The 15,556-nt window shown below is 38.3% G+C and overlaps 1 protein-coding gene across 1 annotated transcript in view; it reads left to right on the top strand.

Annotated features, from left to right (window-relative positions):
* CCDC172 (coiled-coil domain containing 172) overlaps positions 1 to 15,556 on the top strand; it is a 37,494-nt gene that overhangs the window by 11,495 nt on the left and 10,443 nt on the right. The window contains exons 4-6 of the mRNA XM_048506733.1: positions 885 to 1,050; positions 2,671 to 2,772; positions 3,895 to 3,997. Coding sequence (XP_048362690.1) covers positions 885 to 1,050; positions 2,671 to 2,772; positions 3,895 to 3,997 — 371 coding nt within the window. The remainder of the gene's footprint in view (positions 1 to 884; positions 1,051 to 2,670; positions 2,773 to 3,894; positions 3,998 to 15,556) is intronic.

Raw genomic sequence — 15,556 nt, 5'->3', positions numbered from 1 at the left:
CTCCACACACTTTCTAAAAGCCACTGGAGGGCAGCAGGAAAGGTGTTGGTGGGCATGATATTTTACTACTAGGAAAAGACACAGGAATGAGCATAGTGCTGACATGTCCAAAAGAGAAAGGGGACTGATGGCGACAATGAAATGCTGGAGACTAATAAAGTTCTTGTTGAAGTCACTGGAACCTGTGGTGAAAACTGTTAAATTCAGTCCTGAAATTGAGGAAATGTGTTATGTTCTTCTTCAGGTTTTAGAGGTTTAACAAAAAGTTCTTAACTCATTTTAAAAAAGGTTTTAAAGGTAGCCATAACAAGCCGCTGTTTCTTAGGAAGGAACCTAATTGATTCCATCACCAACTTCTATTTACAATTAATGGCATGTTTTATGATGCTATTTATTTTCATATCACTTTCAGTGCAATCTTTATTGCATCTATACTCACAAAATTGTTCTGAAGGTGGCCGTTATTATTCCTGCAATTGTTAAGTAAGCATATTTATCTGAAGGAGCTTTTCTTGAAATAGGTGCTATTGAAATCAGCAGATTTACTAATTAGGGAACATTGTTAGGTTCATGCAGTGAGAGACAATTGTTTGCTACATATTCTTAACTGAATAGGAATTTGAACTTAGTTCTGAACGTACAGAATTTTACCACAGATCAAAATTAATCAACTATCATCATTCAAATCTCATTATTATTTTAAAATGTAGATTACAGCTGCTTTAATATGGCATTGCTGGTATATAGCAGAATGTAAATAGCCTTCACAGGTCTTAAAACACAAATGCATTTTGTATGGTTAATTTTTTTTAAAACTCCATTTCATTTTAATGAAAATTTATTATTTCCCATACACAATCATTTTAATGTTATCACTTCATTAGATGGCCTCAAAGGAAAAAATGGCTCTTGAGGAGGAGAAATTTTTGAAGGAAATTACTGACTTCAACAATGAATATGGCCTAACATCCACTCGGGAGCTTTTAATTAAAAAGCGAGTTGAAGCTGAAATATGTGACTTAGAAGAAAGAGAAAATGTTTTGAGAAATGGTATGTCTTGAATTTAATTATTTTATCTTGGATTATCTGAGAATATAAATGACTATGCTGTTGCTTTGTGGCACTACAATTTTACCATTTTCTTCCAAGCTGGAAATTGTAAATTAATGATTTGCCCTGAATGGAGAACAGCATGCTATTGTCAAGCATCAAGCAGTCATTGCAGACAATGTTGAAGGCAAGCTGCAGCGCCCCATCATCAGTACTATCTGTGCATGGCATGATAGGGGCTGAGATATAGTGCTCTTATCAAGCTTTCCCCCATTTACTATCCTGTCTATCTGCCTGTGCTAGGGACTGGAGAGACTATGGTACAAATCTGTTTTCCTACACCTTTAAACATGGGGCATGGTCCACAGCTAGGGTTGCCATCTTCAAGGTGCAGCCTGGATATTTTCCACAATTATAACTGATCCAGCAGCTTTATAACTGATCCAGTAGCAGTTTTCCACAATTTTAACCGATCCATAATGGCAGACTCTATTATGCAGCATACAGTAGGGGAAATGAAAGCCTTGCAATGGCATTCCATCTCTCCTTCCAAAGTGCTGCCCCCAAAGCTCCAGGAATTTCTCAAGTCAGAGCTGGCAAATCTATTAATAGCCAATGAAAGCCCATTTTTTAATCCTAATAGCAAAGAAGGCACATAAGCAAAACAGAAGGCCCTTTGTATTTTTATATCATTGAATTGTCATCATTGATATTTTACATTAGCCAGGCTACAGGCTAATTCCCAGCGCCCGTTTCCCTGAAGCACACACACAAATTATGTGGACTATTGTCCTTATTAGATCTTATTAGATCACAGTGGTGAGAATACACGACAGGTTCATCGCTGCTCAGCACACACACATACACACACTTTGTGTCAATCAAATATTTTGCTCTTATTGTCTGGGCATATTCCAGATCAACTGTGCAAAAATATACTAAAGTGTGAGTTGTTGACCTTTGTTTTTCTATAAGAAAAGCATTCTTCTTTTGTTATTTTCTGGAGTTCTTCTTGCTAGATTGTGCCAATGTAGAACAATGTGGTTGCAATTTGCCAGCTGAAGAGACAGACTTCTTTGCAGGTACCAACAGCTTCCTTGAACTGTACTAAGCCGTTTGTCCTGATTTTATCTTGCCTTTGCGGTACAAAGGTATTCAATAGTTCAAGGAGCTTTAAGATGAACAGTGAAAAGCAGTAGCATTCAACAACAGTGTTTAATCCAGTACAGCACAAAGTTAATTAACTCTACAATATTTTCTTCCAGATAAACTTCAGTGATGTCTGTAATTCACACTTGCCGACTTTGCTTGCACATCACTGTTTTTGTAGAATGTACTTAAAAAAAGAACATTAACTTATACAAGATGGTTCTTTTTAAAGATCCCATAGTCTATTAAATACTTTTAATTATCAGGACCATATTTCTGGACAATATTCTAAACATGCACATGTAAATTACTGAGAAGTACTTCCATATGATTATTGGATACGTACTGTATGTACAGTGTATAGTTCTTGCTTGCAAAGTATCTGGAGAGAATTTACGGTAGCAAAGTTTATTAGGGTATTCTTATAAATATTTAATGAACTCTGACTTTAAACTAAAATTACCTTCCTAGAAATTGAGTCAATGGAACATGAAAATATTCAATTAAAAATATTTCAGCTGCGGAAAAATGAATTAAAGCAGGATTTATCTCTTCTCCAGAAGAAACTCAAAGGTATTTTATTTACCTGATTTCACACTTTTATGTGTAGTTGGAAAATTACATTTGATCAGTCACTTTGAGAAAACATTTTAGGGCAGATTAGAATATATTGAACATTTAGGAATTTTTTTTAATGACTTCACAATCAGGATGTGAACTAAATAATTAAAAACATGTTGGTTTCACACATTTTCTTGGTGATGGAAAATACTGGCCCTTTCCGCACGGGCGGTATATGGCGCCCTGGGGACAGCAAAAAACGCCGTCCCCAGGGAGCCATTCGCACAGGGGGTGCAGCTGCTTTGCAGCTGCGCCGCCCTCGCACCGCCCGACCGGCGCGAAGCCGCCGTTTTCCGACCTCGCTCGGGAAGCGAGGTTTTTGGGAAACGGTGGCTTGGAGGGCGTGGCCCGGGGGCGTGTCTCCAGGCCTCGGCAACATGCTGGACGGCCCGAGACATGCCAGGTCGGCCAGGCAACAGCGCTCCGCGGCGCCGTCTTCCCGGCTGTTTCTGGGACCGTTCATGCAAACGGTCCCAGGGGGGTTGGGTCAACCCAACCCCCATTGACGCCGTGCGGAAACGGCCTACTGTTAAATGTCAAGATGACCAAATAGAATTCTCATGGCAAGAGATGTTTAGAGGTAGTTTGCTTAGTGTCACAACCCTGGACTCCTTCAGTGGTCTCACATTCAAATACTAAGCAAGGCTGGCTGTGCTTAGCTTATGAAGTCTGACAAGATGGAGCTAGCTTGGACTATCCAGGTTAGGACTCTACCTTTCTTGGCAGCTAGAACTTGCCACTGCCAAAGTAACATGTCCCTTTTAAATCAGCTTGTATCTTCTGCAATGGGAACTACAACACCAAAAATGAGGTTTTGGCTTTGCGCCCAGTTTTTGCCAGCATTCACATTTTTCTTTGGATTCTAGGCTACAGTATTAACACAGTATTAACATACTTGATCTATGAGCATTCAGCAGTCAAGTAAGGCATAGATGAAATACAATTGAAAACTATTTAATGTCTCAAATTATAATCCAACATTTCTCCTAATAAAGCTAATTATATTAATAGTGTTCACTAATAAGATAAGAAATGATAAAAACATAACTGAAGGAGCGTTATTTCTCTATTCAGATTTTGAAGAAGAAATGAGAAAAGCTGAAACCATCACAAAATGTTTAAAAGAGGAAAAAATCAAAATCAGTGAAAAGCCTCAAACTGATCCTGAATATGTAAGGTAAATTGATTAGTTTCAATACACGGATCCTAAAAATCATTTTTGCTTTAACTTTGGATAAGCCCATTAATCCCATTAAGCTGGTCAGATGTAGCACGCCCTTTCATTTGCATGGCTTCCATACATGCAGAGCAAAGGAGTCCCAAATCACATATGAAGCCAGGCTAAACTGAAAGAGGACTGCCAAGTCACATGGAGCTGAAATATAAACAAAATTCTCTAAATGAAATGTACTTTGCTGCAGAATTTGTGTACAGAAGCAAAAAAAAAGTATGGATGACACATTCATTCAAGAGGAACTGTAAATGATAATGCCAGTTGTAGGTCTGTAAACTGATGTGCTGCAGCAAACTACTACTTGCTTTTGCATTATTTATTCTATTGTAGTACATTAGCTTTTCTAATGTATGAGGTTGTCATCTTCCTTCTAAATAATACACTTCTGAAGTATCTTGCTACTGCACTGTTATTTAACATTCAATACAGTATAATTAGGAAAGTGGTGTTTAAGTATAGAAGTGCTGAGGATCATGGTTACTTACTATCCATGGGCTTGCAACTGACACAGTGATTAGAATCAGCAGACATACAAAATTAAGAGTCGTTTGAACAGAAACAAAATGCAATAAACGTTGTTTGAAAAAATGAACTGAGATGTTCATATAAAAATTGTAAAAGGATAAGAACCAGTGCAATATAAGGCTGGACTTGAACTTGGGTGGAGATGGTGCTGGGGGCGGGGGGGGGATAGGAACTGAGTAAAAGTCCCCATTTTGGTCATGAAACTCCCTGGATTAATATGAACAATTTACTTTATTTTAGACTAATGTACACCACAGGATAATTGTGAGGGTAAAAATGGGATTACTCCATCCTTGTATATCATCCTGAGCTATTAGGAGGTTGAGAGGGTGTGACGGATTGCTAAGGAAAGATGTTTTTTAAATGCAATTCTGACAAAGCAAATGTTCTGTTTACCTTCAGAATGGAGCAGTGAAGGCTTGGGAACAGTGGAGCCACCCGATTGGCTGTGGTCTCCTGCACTCTGGTTGGGAAGGTAGTAGTATGATGCAGAGAAAGGGGGAGGAGCTTAGCTATCTGTTAAAAGAGCAGTGGAGGTTTTTAGACAGAGAAAGATCTTGGGAGCATGAAAAGAGGGTGTTCTCTGTGAATGGCTTTTTGATACTGCTAAGAGCTGTCTGTTGTTTCTGAGAAAAAAAAACTAAATTCTGAGGGGTATACATCAGCCAAGCCAGTGACTGATTCTATTGGTTATCAGCCTGAGTACTGAGTTTAAGCAATCATACACAGACACTGTATAGCGTCTATTGAAGGGCCAGGTGAAGACTTAATAAACCAGGATAAGGACTTCTCCCAGAGAGAGGAGGGTTCTACTCTATCAGTTTGTTGGGGTATAGAGATTTGCTTTGTTTTGTTTTGAGGGTTTTACCTAACTTAGAGGGCTGTGTGTGGTACTGAGTGAATGTAAGTGGCCTACGTTAGCACTCTGTAAGCAATAGTCGTAAGCCAGAACATCTAAGCAATGGAACTGTATAAACTTATAAAACAACTCTTAAACTACCATCTAAGTCAGGGGTAGGGAACCTGCGGCTCTCCAGATGTTCAGGAACTACAATTCCCATCAGCCTCTGTCAGCATGGCCAATTGGCCATGCTGGTAGGGGCTGATGGGAATTGTAGTTCCTGAACATCTGGAGAGCCGCAGGTTCCCTACCCCTGATCTAAGTAATCTTAAGTGCTGTGCTAAAGAAAACCAAAATTACAAAATTCCCTACCCAGAGACTGCACCAAAAAAATTCCAGGAATTTCCCAAAGTAGAGCTGGTAACCCTAGTCAGGCCTGGCTCCAATGAGTCCTCCCTCAAAGGCCAAAAATAGGCCTGGAAAGGGCACTGCCTCCTTCCCCTGCCTTTCACTAAGACTCATTCTGCACATGCAGAATAATGCACTTTCAAACTGCTTTCAGTGCTCTTTGAAGCTGTGCGGAATGGCAAAATCCACTTGCAAACAGTTGTGAAAGTGGTTTGAAAACGCATTATTTTGCGTGTGCGGAAGGGGCCCAACTGTAACTGAAGCCTGAAATGCTATGGTTGCCCAGCAAAAGCCACTGAGGGAATCTGTTGCTTAAAGCTATGGGCGCTGCTTTTATCATTTTTTTTGTTTTTTAAAACCCTCTGATGTATTTTCTTTTTAGAGTTTACATTTCTCTGCAAAACCTGTGACCAATTTCCAGTTTGTACAAAGATCTGTGCAACATGCCCCCCTCCCTCCCCAATATCATCTATACTTCTTCAGACTGGGAAACTACTCTTACAGCTTTTTCCCAGCTTTTTTCTTTCAGGGACTGAGGTGCTTCAGAATGATGGTAACATAAGGTAGAAAGCACTTTCCTTCAGCCCTGTTGTACCCCAGAAGGCAAAGGATGCCTGCTGACACTTATTTTCCTTTCCAGGCACTCCTCACACTAAGGCACACTAAAATGAATCTACTGAGGCAGAAGTAAACTTAAACAAAAACCCAGATTTAATTAACCGACAGAGGACATGGGAAATAGAGGAATAATAACTTGGAGATGGATGTATAAGGCAGATAAGGCAGTAGGCAAAAGAAATATATCCACTAATTGCACAAGAGCTTGGCACAGTGGTTTAAAGTTTTTGATTTCTTTACAATACTTACGATCATTCAGTTATAGTTCAGCTTAGATGCTGGTTTCATAGATACTACTTATCTTGTACAGTTCCTTTATTTTAGAAGGTACTCACTTATGGTTTCTTCACACAGGATCCTAACATAGGCTAGGTACTTATCCATAGTATCCTCACTTAGTCCTCTTATGAGAAATGCCTTAAAAAAAACACAGACTCTCTACTGAGGTAAACTTAAAGCAAATCACTATACCCTAGGCCCACTGGTACACTGGAACTCTTCCCTGCCTAGAAGATATTCCTATCCTGGTTTATATGACCATTCTACGGGGCCCTCCAATAAACTTTTTCCCCACTATACTTGATCTGCGTATAATTGCTTTCTCCCAGCTTTCAGGCTGGTAGCAATAGTTCCTGTCACACACTGACAGAACTATTCCCTCAGAGATGTTTAGCTTTTCCTCAGTTAAGGCAAACATCTGGAAACAGCAGGAAATGTCAAGACCAAAAGCCTTTTAGATTGTACTGACAAGGGAGTTAATTTCCACCCTGTCTGCATCACACTGTAACTTGCCCAATCAGAGCACAGGAGACCACAGCCAATCAGGTGGCTCCCCTGTTATTAGGCTACCTGTGCCACACTCTGAAGGTACCATAATCAATTATTTTCTTAGACAGAACTGCACTTTAAATTATCTTTTTCCTTGCAGTCCATTACAACCTGTCTTGCCCTTTCACAGCTTCAGTCATTAGATTTAAGTGTCCAAAGATTTGGCTGACTTCGATATTAGAATATAAGATGTTATGTTTTCCTAATCTAATGCCAAAGTATCAGTATGCATGTCTTAGCCCCAGACCTTCAAAGGACTATGTAGGTGTTCAATTTAAGCCTTATTGATTTCCACTAAAAATGATGTGGGTTTGTTCCACTGCACAGAAGCAAAGTTTAGAAAGTAGGCAGTTGTTTGCATTATTGGTTCATTCACTTAGCAAAGTTCATCAGGTCTGCTATTCTTTGAACAGACTGCTGTGGGGACAGGAAAAAAAAGATGACAGCAGTAACTAAAATTGAAAGTTGCATGTCACTGCATCTCATTTTAGCATTTCAGGCAATGATTAATTGCTATCTCCCCCCACCCTTAGCATTCTTAACACAGTTTTAAATCCTTTTTAGGGTTTAAGCCTTGTTCTTCTCCTCAATAAGATCTAAAGTCGCTTACAACAATCTACCCTTTTCCATTTTAGTCTCACAACAGCCCTGTGAGGTAGAGGCTACTTGGCCAAGGTCCCCCAGCAAGCCTCCATGGCAGAGTAGTGATTTGAACCTGGATATTGCAGATCCTAGTCTGAATCTCTTAACCACTACATTGCACTGGCTCTGCCCCTACAGTTTTATGCCTTGCAATTTCATTTGGAAGAAGAATATATATTTTATGCCTTGCAATTTCATTTGGAAGAAGACATAACCAGCCCCCACACCATGACCTTGACACATGACATCATAAGACACCACCCAGTGAGGATTTAGAAAGATGAGCACATGACAATTCTAGCTCCTCCCTTCAGTACATTCATGGCCCCTCACCATAGCATTTCTGGCTTTGGGGCGGTTTTAGAGGTTGCATACAGATGTACCTTTTTTCTACTTTCCTCCTACCATCACTCTACAAATTATATTTATAAATCCTCCACATGGAAGAAATATCACTTTCTTTTCTTCAAGAAGCTGTCTGTTAGCAGATTCATATCTAAAAAGAACATCTGGATACATCCAAAGTTTCTACCCCAACTTTCATGTGTAGCATAATCTGCATCACAGAATCCAGATGCATTCCTTACTAATAATAATATTTCCTGTATACTAATGGGGAGGAGACACTTCATGGGTCCCTTCTGCTCTGAGGCACACAGAGTGAGGGATTTATCCAACATAGTCGCTCAATTGTTCATGTAAGTCTTTCCTAAAAAAAACAAGTATGCCCTAGTATATAGTGTGGGAACCAGAGCACTATAGAGAAGTTAAAGATTGAAATTAATCTTGAGTGCAATGCCTCCTAGCATGTGCCAAATGTCAGTAATGCTTAACTTTGTTTTGATTAGTTATTTTCTGCTGTATAGCTTTAGGTTCCACAAGGGATAGTATTTTAGTTGATCTTCCAAAGCAATTAGTTGTTTTGCATTATATACGTCCTCACGCTGAAAGGAGGAGGAATAATGTCAAAAAGTCTGGCAAGAAGACAACTTATCAGGAAAAGGACATGTTTCTATATGAGTTGATTGACTGACTTTTTATTATTTATTGTAGAGGGGGCAAATTGGCAATACATGACTGACTCTTGTAAATCTGTCTTGAATCTCAGTGAAGAAAACAGACTATATTTAAAGTAAATAAATATTTTGTTTCTGAAACAGTAAGAAAGAACTAACCAAATATGGAACAACTTGGCTTAGCAGATGAAATGGCCAGTCCTGTGCAATACTTCTGCACACGTGTTGAATGTTGTATAGCGGAGATCAAGTTGCATCCTGAAAGGCTTTGCAATTCAAGATGCAGGGACAATGTGTGCCACTTCCAGCTCTGCCAGTTTAACTCGATTCCCAGTCTTCCCTGATGTCTTCCGTTAGACTTCAGTCTTATGAAGACTTAAGCCTGAGTTCAGAGCTGAACAATGAATTAATGATGATGGGCAAAGTGTTTAAAGTGTTTCACATAATTATGTCATCTCATAATTATTTCTACAAAGCAGCTTAGTAGCACAATGAATAGCTTGAGATTACCAGAGCTTGGAAGCTAAGCATGGCTGTACATGGTTGAATACTTGCATGGGAAATCATCAATGAAGACCAAGATTGCTAGGTGGAGGAAGCCAATAGCTGATCAGTTCTGCTCATTTCTTGCCCTAGAAACCTCTTGAGGGGTTGCCATAAGTTGGTTGTGACTTGATGGCACATTATTATTATTCAATTTTGTTTCATATCACAGTTGCGTTGTGTCATGGTAAGTCTGAATGACCACGTACTCAGCATTCTACTGGCCAGCACATACTCTGTAGGCCCATTGCAATAATAAAGAGGAGATTGGGGGAAGAAGTCAGAAACTTATAATACCACTATCCAGCTAATTAATAAAAGCATTCAGGAAATGGATGTCAGATCATAGTAGTCTAGGACAGGGATAATACCAAGCATTGAACTGGACCATCATAAATAAAAGTTATGTGAACTAGAGGCCCTCCTTGACTTGTTCTGTAGCAAAATGAAAAGAAAGTACAAATGCCACATCATCTCAGAGGAGAAAATATTTACTGAAGACCTTGGCAATTTAAAGATCCTTTGAATTCACAGTGACTCAGCTCACTTTGCTGTCATCTTCAGGAGTCAATTCAAGATCTCAATGTTCAGACAGTTTCAAACTCCAGCCACTTTCTCTATGGGTTGTCTTTATTTCAAACATGCTATTCATTTTCATGAAAATGTTTCAGTAACAGAATTATGCAACAGCCCCATTAACATGTTACTTATTGATAACATTTACTAGCTGCCTTTCTCCCTTGTGAAACTCCCTTGTTTACAATATAAATAAAAGGATGATAAAATCAGATTAAAAACGATATAAATAAAACAATCATAAAAACAAATAAAGGGCCCCAATTTTAAAAAATCCGATGAGGACTGCCGACAAATAAAAACTTCATTGATCAAAAGCAGTCCTAAATAAGTCCTTCAACTGCCTTTTGAAGATCAGCAGTGAAGGGGCCGGCACACTTGCCTGGAAAGGTTGTTCCACAATCCACCTTCCTACCCCCTCCCCACTGCAGCATGTTATGCTCCTGACAATACCGGTCATCAGTGGACGCTCTGGAGTAACATTGTGGCCTGTCACGGGCTGCGGTGTGAGTGGGGAATAAGTGGAATTATTTTGCATCCAACAGTGCAATTTGCATAAGTAGAATGAAAGATTGGTCCAATCCAGCATGACATAACAGTGAGTAACTGGAGGCAAGATAGCCCTCATTTGAATTTTCATAAAACAAATGTCCTAAGGTTAAATTTGTGTTTATTCTGTCTTTTACGTATTGATATTAAAAGGCACAGAAAAATGTTTGTTAAGGATACTTTAAAAGGATACTTTAAAAACATTGCTGAGAAGACTTCAATAGGATGAAAGGACTAGAGGAGTAGCAGAAATTTTACAAAAATACTGTAAGTTTCACATCAGTTTGGCAGGTTAGGAGTCTTACAAAGGATTCAGAGGCTTTGAAGTATCCTACCATTCTGAAAGCAACATTAGCTACAAAATGCAGTCCACTGACAGCAAAGATCCACAGAGCCTTAAAACCGGAATGTTGCATTCTTTGAAGAGACACCATTATCCTACTGGATTATATGATTATGTGCCAGGGCAAAATATTGCCTTATTTCCTGGCCAGAAAAATCAATTTTAGAATCTCACTGTAGTCCCAGTATGCCAGTCACCAGCTTCAAAGCAGCTTTAACAACACGCACATCTTCAAGGAGTTAAATAAAAGTCAAAGAAAAATATTCCATAAAGCATAGGGCTTTTTTTTCCTAAGGAAAGTTTATTTGTTGGATCTTAAAAGCTTTAGCATAAAGAGAACAACTTTGATCAGCCATTCTAGTTACCAGCTACTTGTTTTTTTAGGACTATTGAGATACTAAAAAACTTAATGAAGAGAGTAAACTTTATCCCAGTATGCACTGATCAATTCTAGATGTTTGATATAGTGGAAGAGTAATACTTGACCTCATGTATGTCGATAATTCTACAAAGTTCCAGCTAAATCCAATGTTTCACAATCAAAATAAGTATTTAATAAGTGTATATCACAAAAGGTTGTTTTTTGTCATGTGGCCATTGTGTAATCTGAACTTTTTGTTAAGGGAAGGAAAACTTTTTAGAATTCAAACAAGACCATAACTTTTTCTATTTGTTCATTTTGCAGCTGTAATTCTAGAGGGGTCATCCATGTTATTCAATTCCCTTCTGGATTAATGTATGTGGGGATGACCATTAGATTAGTTAGGGTGAGAATTTGTGAGCATATTGTTGTCTCCAAATTCAGCAGGCCATTGCCTGGTGTGCTTTTTAGGCCAATAATCATACATAAGAAATGGAAATATTTCAAACCTTTTATTTCTGTGCCGAAATAAAATATGGATGCTTGGAGAATAGTTTCTCTAATCAAACACCAAGTCTTAAAGTTAATAAGTTTATATGCTTTTTATGCATACATTACAGCATAAGCCCATTAATTCAAAATGACATCAGTTTCAAGACAAGATTTTGGGAGGCCAGGAGGAGTACCTGCACCTCTTTCTCCCTCCCTGCCAAACAGGGTCATACCAGGCCCCTTGTCTCTGATTGCTTAGCAACCCAGACTAGGCCTCTCTATAAAAGCAGATTACCTCACCAAAGATAGAACAGTGTCTTCAATATAGAGACAAACCTACTTACTTTAAAGCAAAAATTACTACTTAATTTAAAAAAACTTCTACTACTTCAAATATAATGAATGCAATGAATATAGTGGGTACAACAAATAATATTTGGCTGGCCATTTGGCCATATCACTCCATCACTTTCTTATTATAATGCTCTATTCTACTTTCTTTTTTGGCAAAGCTTGCTAACTAAAACTCTGTATGATATGACCATCCCGAACAATATGAACTGTATAATATCAGAGAAAATGAATGCTCCTCTTGTAAATCGTTTTCTGAGTTCTGGCCAAATTGATAGACTATTGTAATTTTGGGTTGTGGAAACTGCCCACACTATATCTTCTAGCATGACTAAACACTTGCAGAAGAGAGAGGTGTTTTGGATACATCATCTCCAGATGTTAACACCTGTAGGACTGAATCAAGAGATAAAGTGGATCTGTGATTTCTGAAGAACATCTGCATCTAAAAAGTTTTTCTCTTCTCCTCTTCTCTCCTCTTTTCTTCCCCTCCCCCCAATCAACTACTTTCTTACTTTTTTCTCATTCCTTCTTTGGGAAAAGCATTATGGAATAGCAAGGATGTAATTGCATCGTCCTTTGGGTTCACTATATAGCTGATTCACACATGAATGATGTGCCACTTCAATGCAAGTTGGTATTACACATATACCAGTAAATTTTAGATTCTGGAGGAGACAAGCACACACCCTTCCTCCCTCTTAGGGCACCAATATCCATCTGCATTGTTCCACTATGCAGCTATGAAGTGACATATGATCTGGGGGTAACACCCAATTTTTCAGAAACCAGGCCAACACTCAGTCTTTCAGAAACCTCATTAAACCCTTAAAGACCTAAAGGTCTCAACAATGCTTAGTTACCATGTCCTGACAAGTATAAAAGGTAGGAATCAGGGAAGGTTTTATTTTAACTTTGTTTTATTAGATCCTCTGTATTGGGAAGGTATGTAAAAGATCAAATAAATTGTTCTCCCTCGAACATTGTACTTTTCCCCCCCTGATTCTGATTGTGGGACGTGTAACTTTTAGACGTTATTGTCTGTAGCAGCTATACCAGCTGTTACAGCTTTTTCTCTGCATATATTAAGTTGTATTCAATGGTGCTTACTAAGGAAGTGTTTTTAGGATTAGTAATTTGGCCTGTTTGGAAGATAAATATTTGAAAATATTTATTATTAGGTCAAACAGAACAGGGAAATCAGAAAATCAGGGTGTGTGAAAGTAATTTGAGTACAATCCTTTTTTTTTTTTTGCAAAAGATGGAAAACAGCAGAAAGTGGAACTGCTTATTTTATTTTCATTTGTTGATAGGATAGCACTGTGTTGTGGCTTACCTTGGCAGATCCACCCGGCACCAGAGAAGGATAGGGGTGGAGGTAGATTGCCAGCTCCAGATTGGGAAAACCCTGGAGATTTGGGAATGAAGCCTGGGGAGAACAGGAACCTCAGTAGGGTACGATTCCATAGACTCCACCCCCAAAAGCATCAATTTTTCTGCCCCCACCGGCATGTACCCAGTGCACAGCACACACCCCGTCTCTTTATAGCTACGCCTCTGTTGTTAATTTCTTCACTGTGGCTTCAGAAGCTTAGAAATAGCACTGAAGGAATATAAAGCTGGTTACTGTTATTTAATATTTGTGGGTTTTGTTTATTTGACTAATCTGCAAGGACTAGAATAGGTTCTTATATTTTATTATAGCAAAATAAAACTCATTATTGAAACTATGAAAGAACAAATAACAATTCATTAACACAACTCTTCCAGAAAATATGTCCTGTAGAGCTGAACAAATCCTTTATATTAACAATGGATTGCCTAAAGTCATGATTCTATTAGTTCTGAACAAATATTTTAAATTTAATTTTATGTTAAATATTATAAGTAAGGAGAGGGTATCTATGTCTAGAGTAATCTGTGTGATGCAGAATGAGTTTTTGGAATGATAATCTGCAAACTGATTTCCTAAACTTCTCATATCAAGGCCCACTGAGACTATTAGAGCTGTGTCATGATTTCTATTATGAATCCCAATTTCAACGTTTATAATTCAGCAATAAAAAGTTGCACAAGGTAAAGACTGACATCGGAAATTTCCTTGAGAATAATATTCCTTACACAAATGCAAACACAGGAAACTTGACTTGGAAGAACTACTGGGCTATCCAACATTTCCCTTATGTTTTAGTGGGTATAAGCACAAGTGAGATTGGTCCCTAGATACTAAGCTATTTCAGCTTTGAAGTCTAATGCTTGCATCTTTATCCATTTCCTTCAAGTTCTTTTTATCACAAAAAACATGTCAACTAACACTATTTGAAAGCATCCTACTCACATGGTGAAACTAAATTTTTTTTAGTAGTAAATATCTTTATTTCATTTCAATACACAGAAACAACCATAGTAGAAACACAGTCAACGACAGTAATAGAACAATCAAAAACAGAACAGAAAAGAAGATAAGAAAGCATAATACAACAAGAAAAAAACCTAACAAATTTGTTGACCTCCCTCTTATCTCTTGAGTGTGGGAGTCTAAATTCAGCAGATATGCTCGCAATTATTTCGTTTATAACCGTTAGTTCAGATCCTTTCATACATCAATAAATCTTATTACTCTTATTGCTTGATTATTTTATGTGTATATTTAGACACTCCTGTTCTGAATAATCATATGTCTCTAGTCTGACAGTCAACTGCCAGTGATTTAATGTCAAGTTGTTCCAACATATAATCCATAAACGAAGACCAGGTAGAGTTGAATTTTTCCAGAAAATCTTCTTTTAGTAGACAAGTCAGTTTGTCTAATTTGGCTACATGCCAAAATTTCTCTATCCATTCTTCCACGGATGGTATTGTTTTTAATTTCCAACTCTTTGCCAGTACAAACCTGGCTGCTGTAACCAAATATTCAACTTTTCTTTCCAATGAGGACACAAAGTGGCTTACAATACAAAAATACAATCTGAAAAAAACCAGGGGAAGGGGGGGGGGAGACTTCTGAGTACAGAGCGGCCCTCTCTGTGTCTCTTGGCCAGTTGATCTTCCTCACAGTATATACCTGTAAGCTACCATACTTACTTCTAAGAATTTCTGACAGTTATAACCTTTTGAGATATTCTTTCTGCCACATGTATGCTGAAGTATGAGGTTGCTGGCACTTGATTCTTAGGCAAGCATTCAAACTATTGAAAGGAGCATTTGGGTAGTTAAGTGGGAAGGGGAAAGTTGGCTAGAGGATCATTTTAGCTCCATAACTCCTCCAGATTGGGTTGCCAGAGCATGAATAGCCACTTCAATAACTTTGGAGAAGGAAGTTCAGCTGCCCAGTAAAATATGAATTATCCTCTCTGTCCCTGTCTAAAGGCCTCAGGAGGGCAACACTTAGTTCATTTGAAAAGACAAA

Source organism: Sphaerodactylus townsendi, linkage group LG08 (assembly GCF_021028975.2).
Source record: "Sphaerodactylus townsendi isolate TG3544 linkage group LG08, MPM_Stown_v2.3, whole genome shotgun sequence".
NCBI classification, from domain to species: domain Eukaryota; kingdom Metazoa; phylum Chordata; class Lepidosauria; order Squamata; family Sphaerodactylidae; genus Sphaerodactylus; species Sphaerodactylus townsendi.
This window is presented reverse-complemented; position numbering and strand designations above follow the sequence as displayed.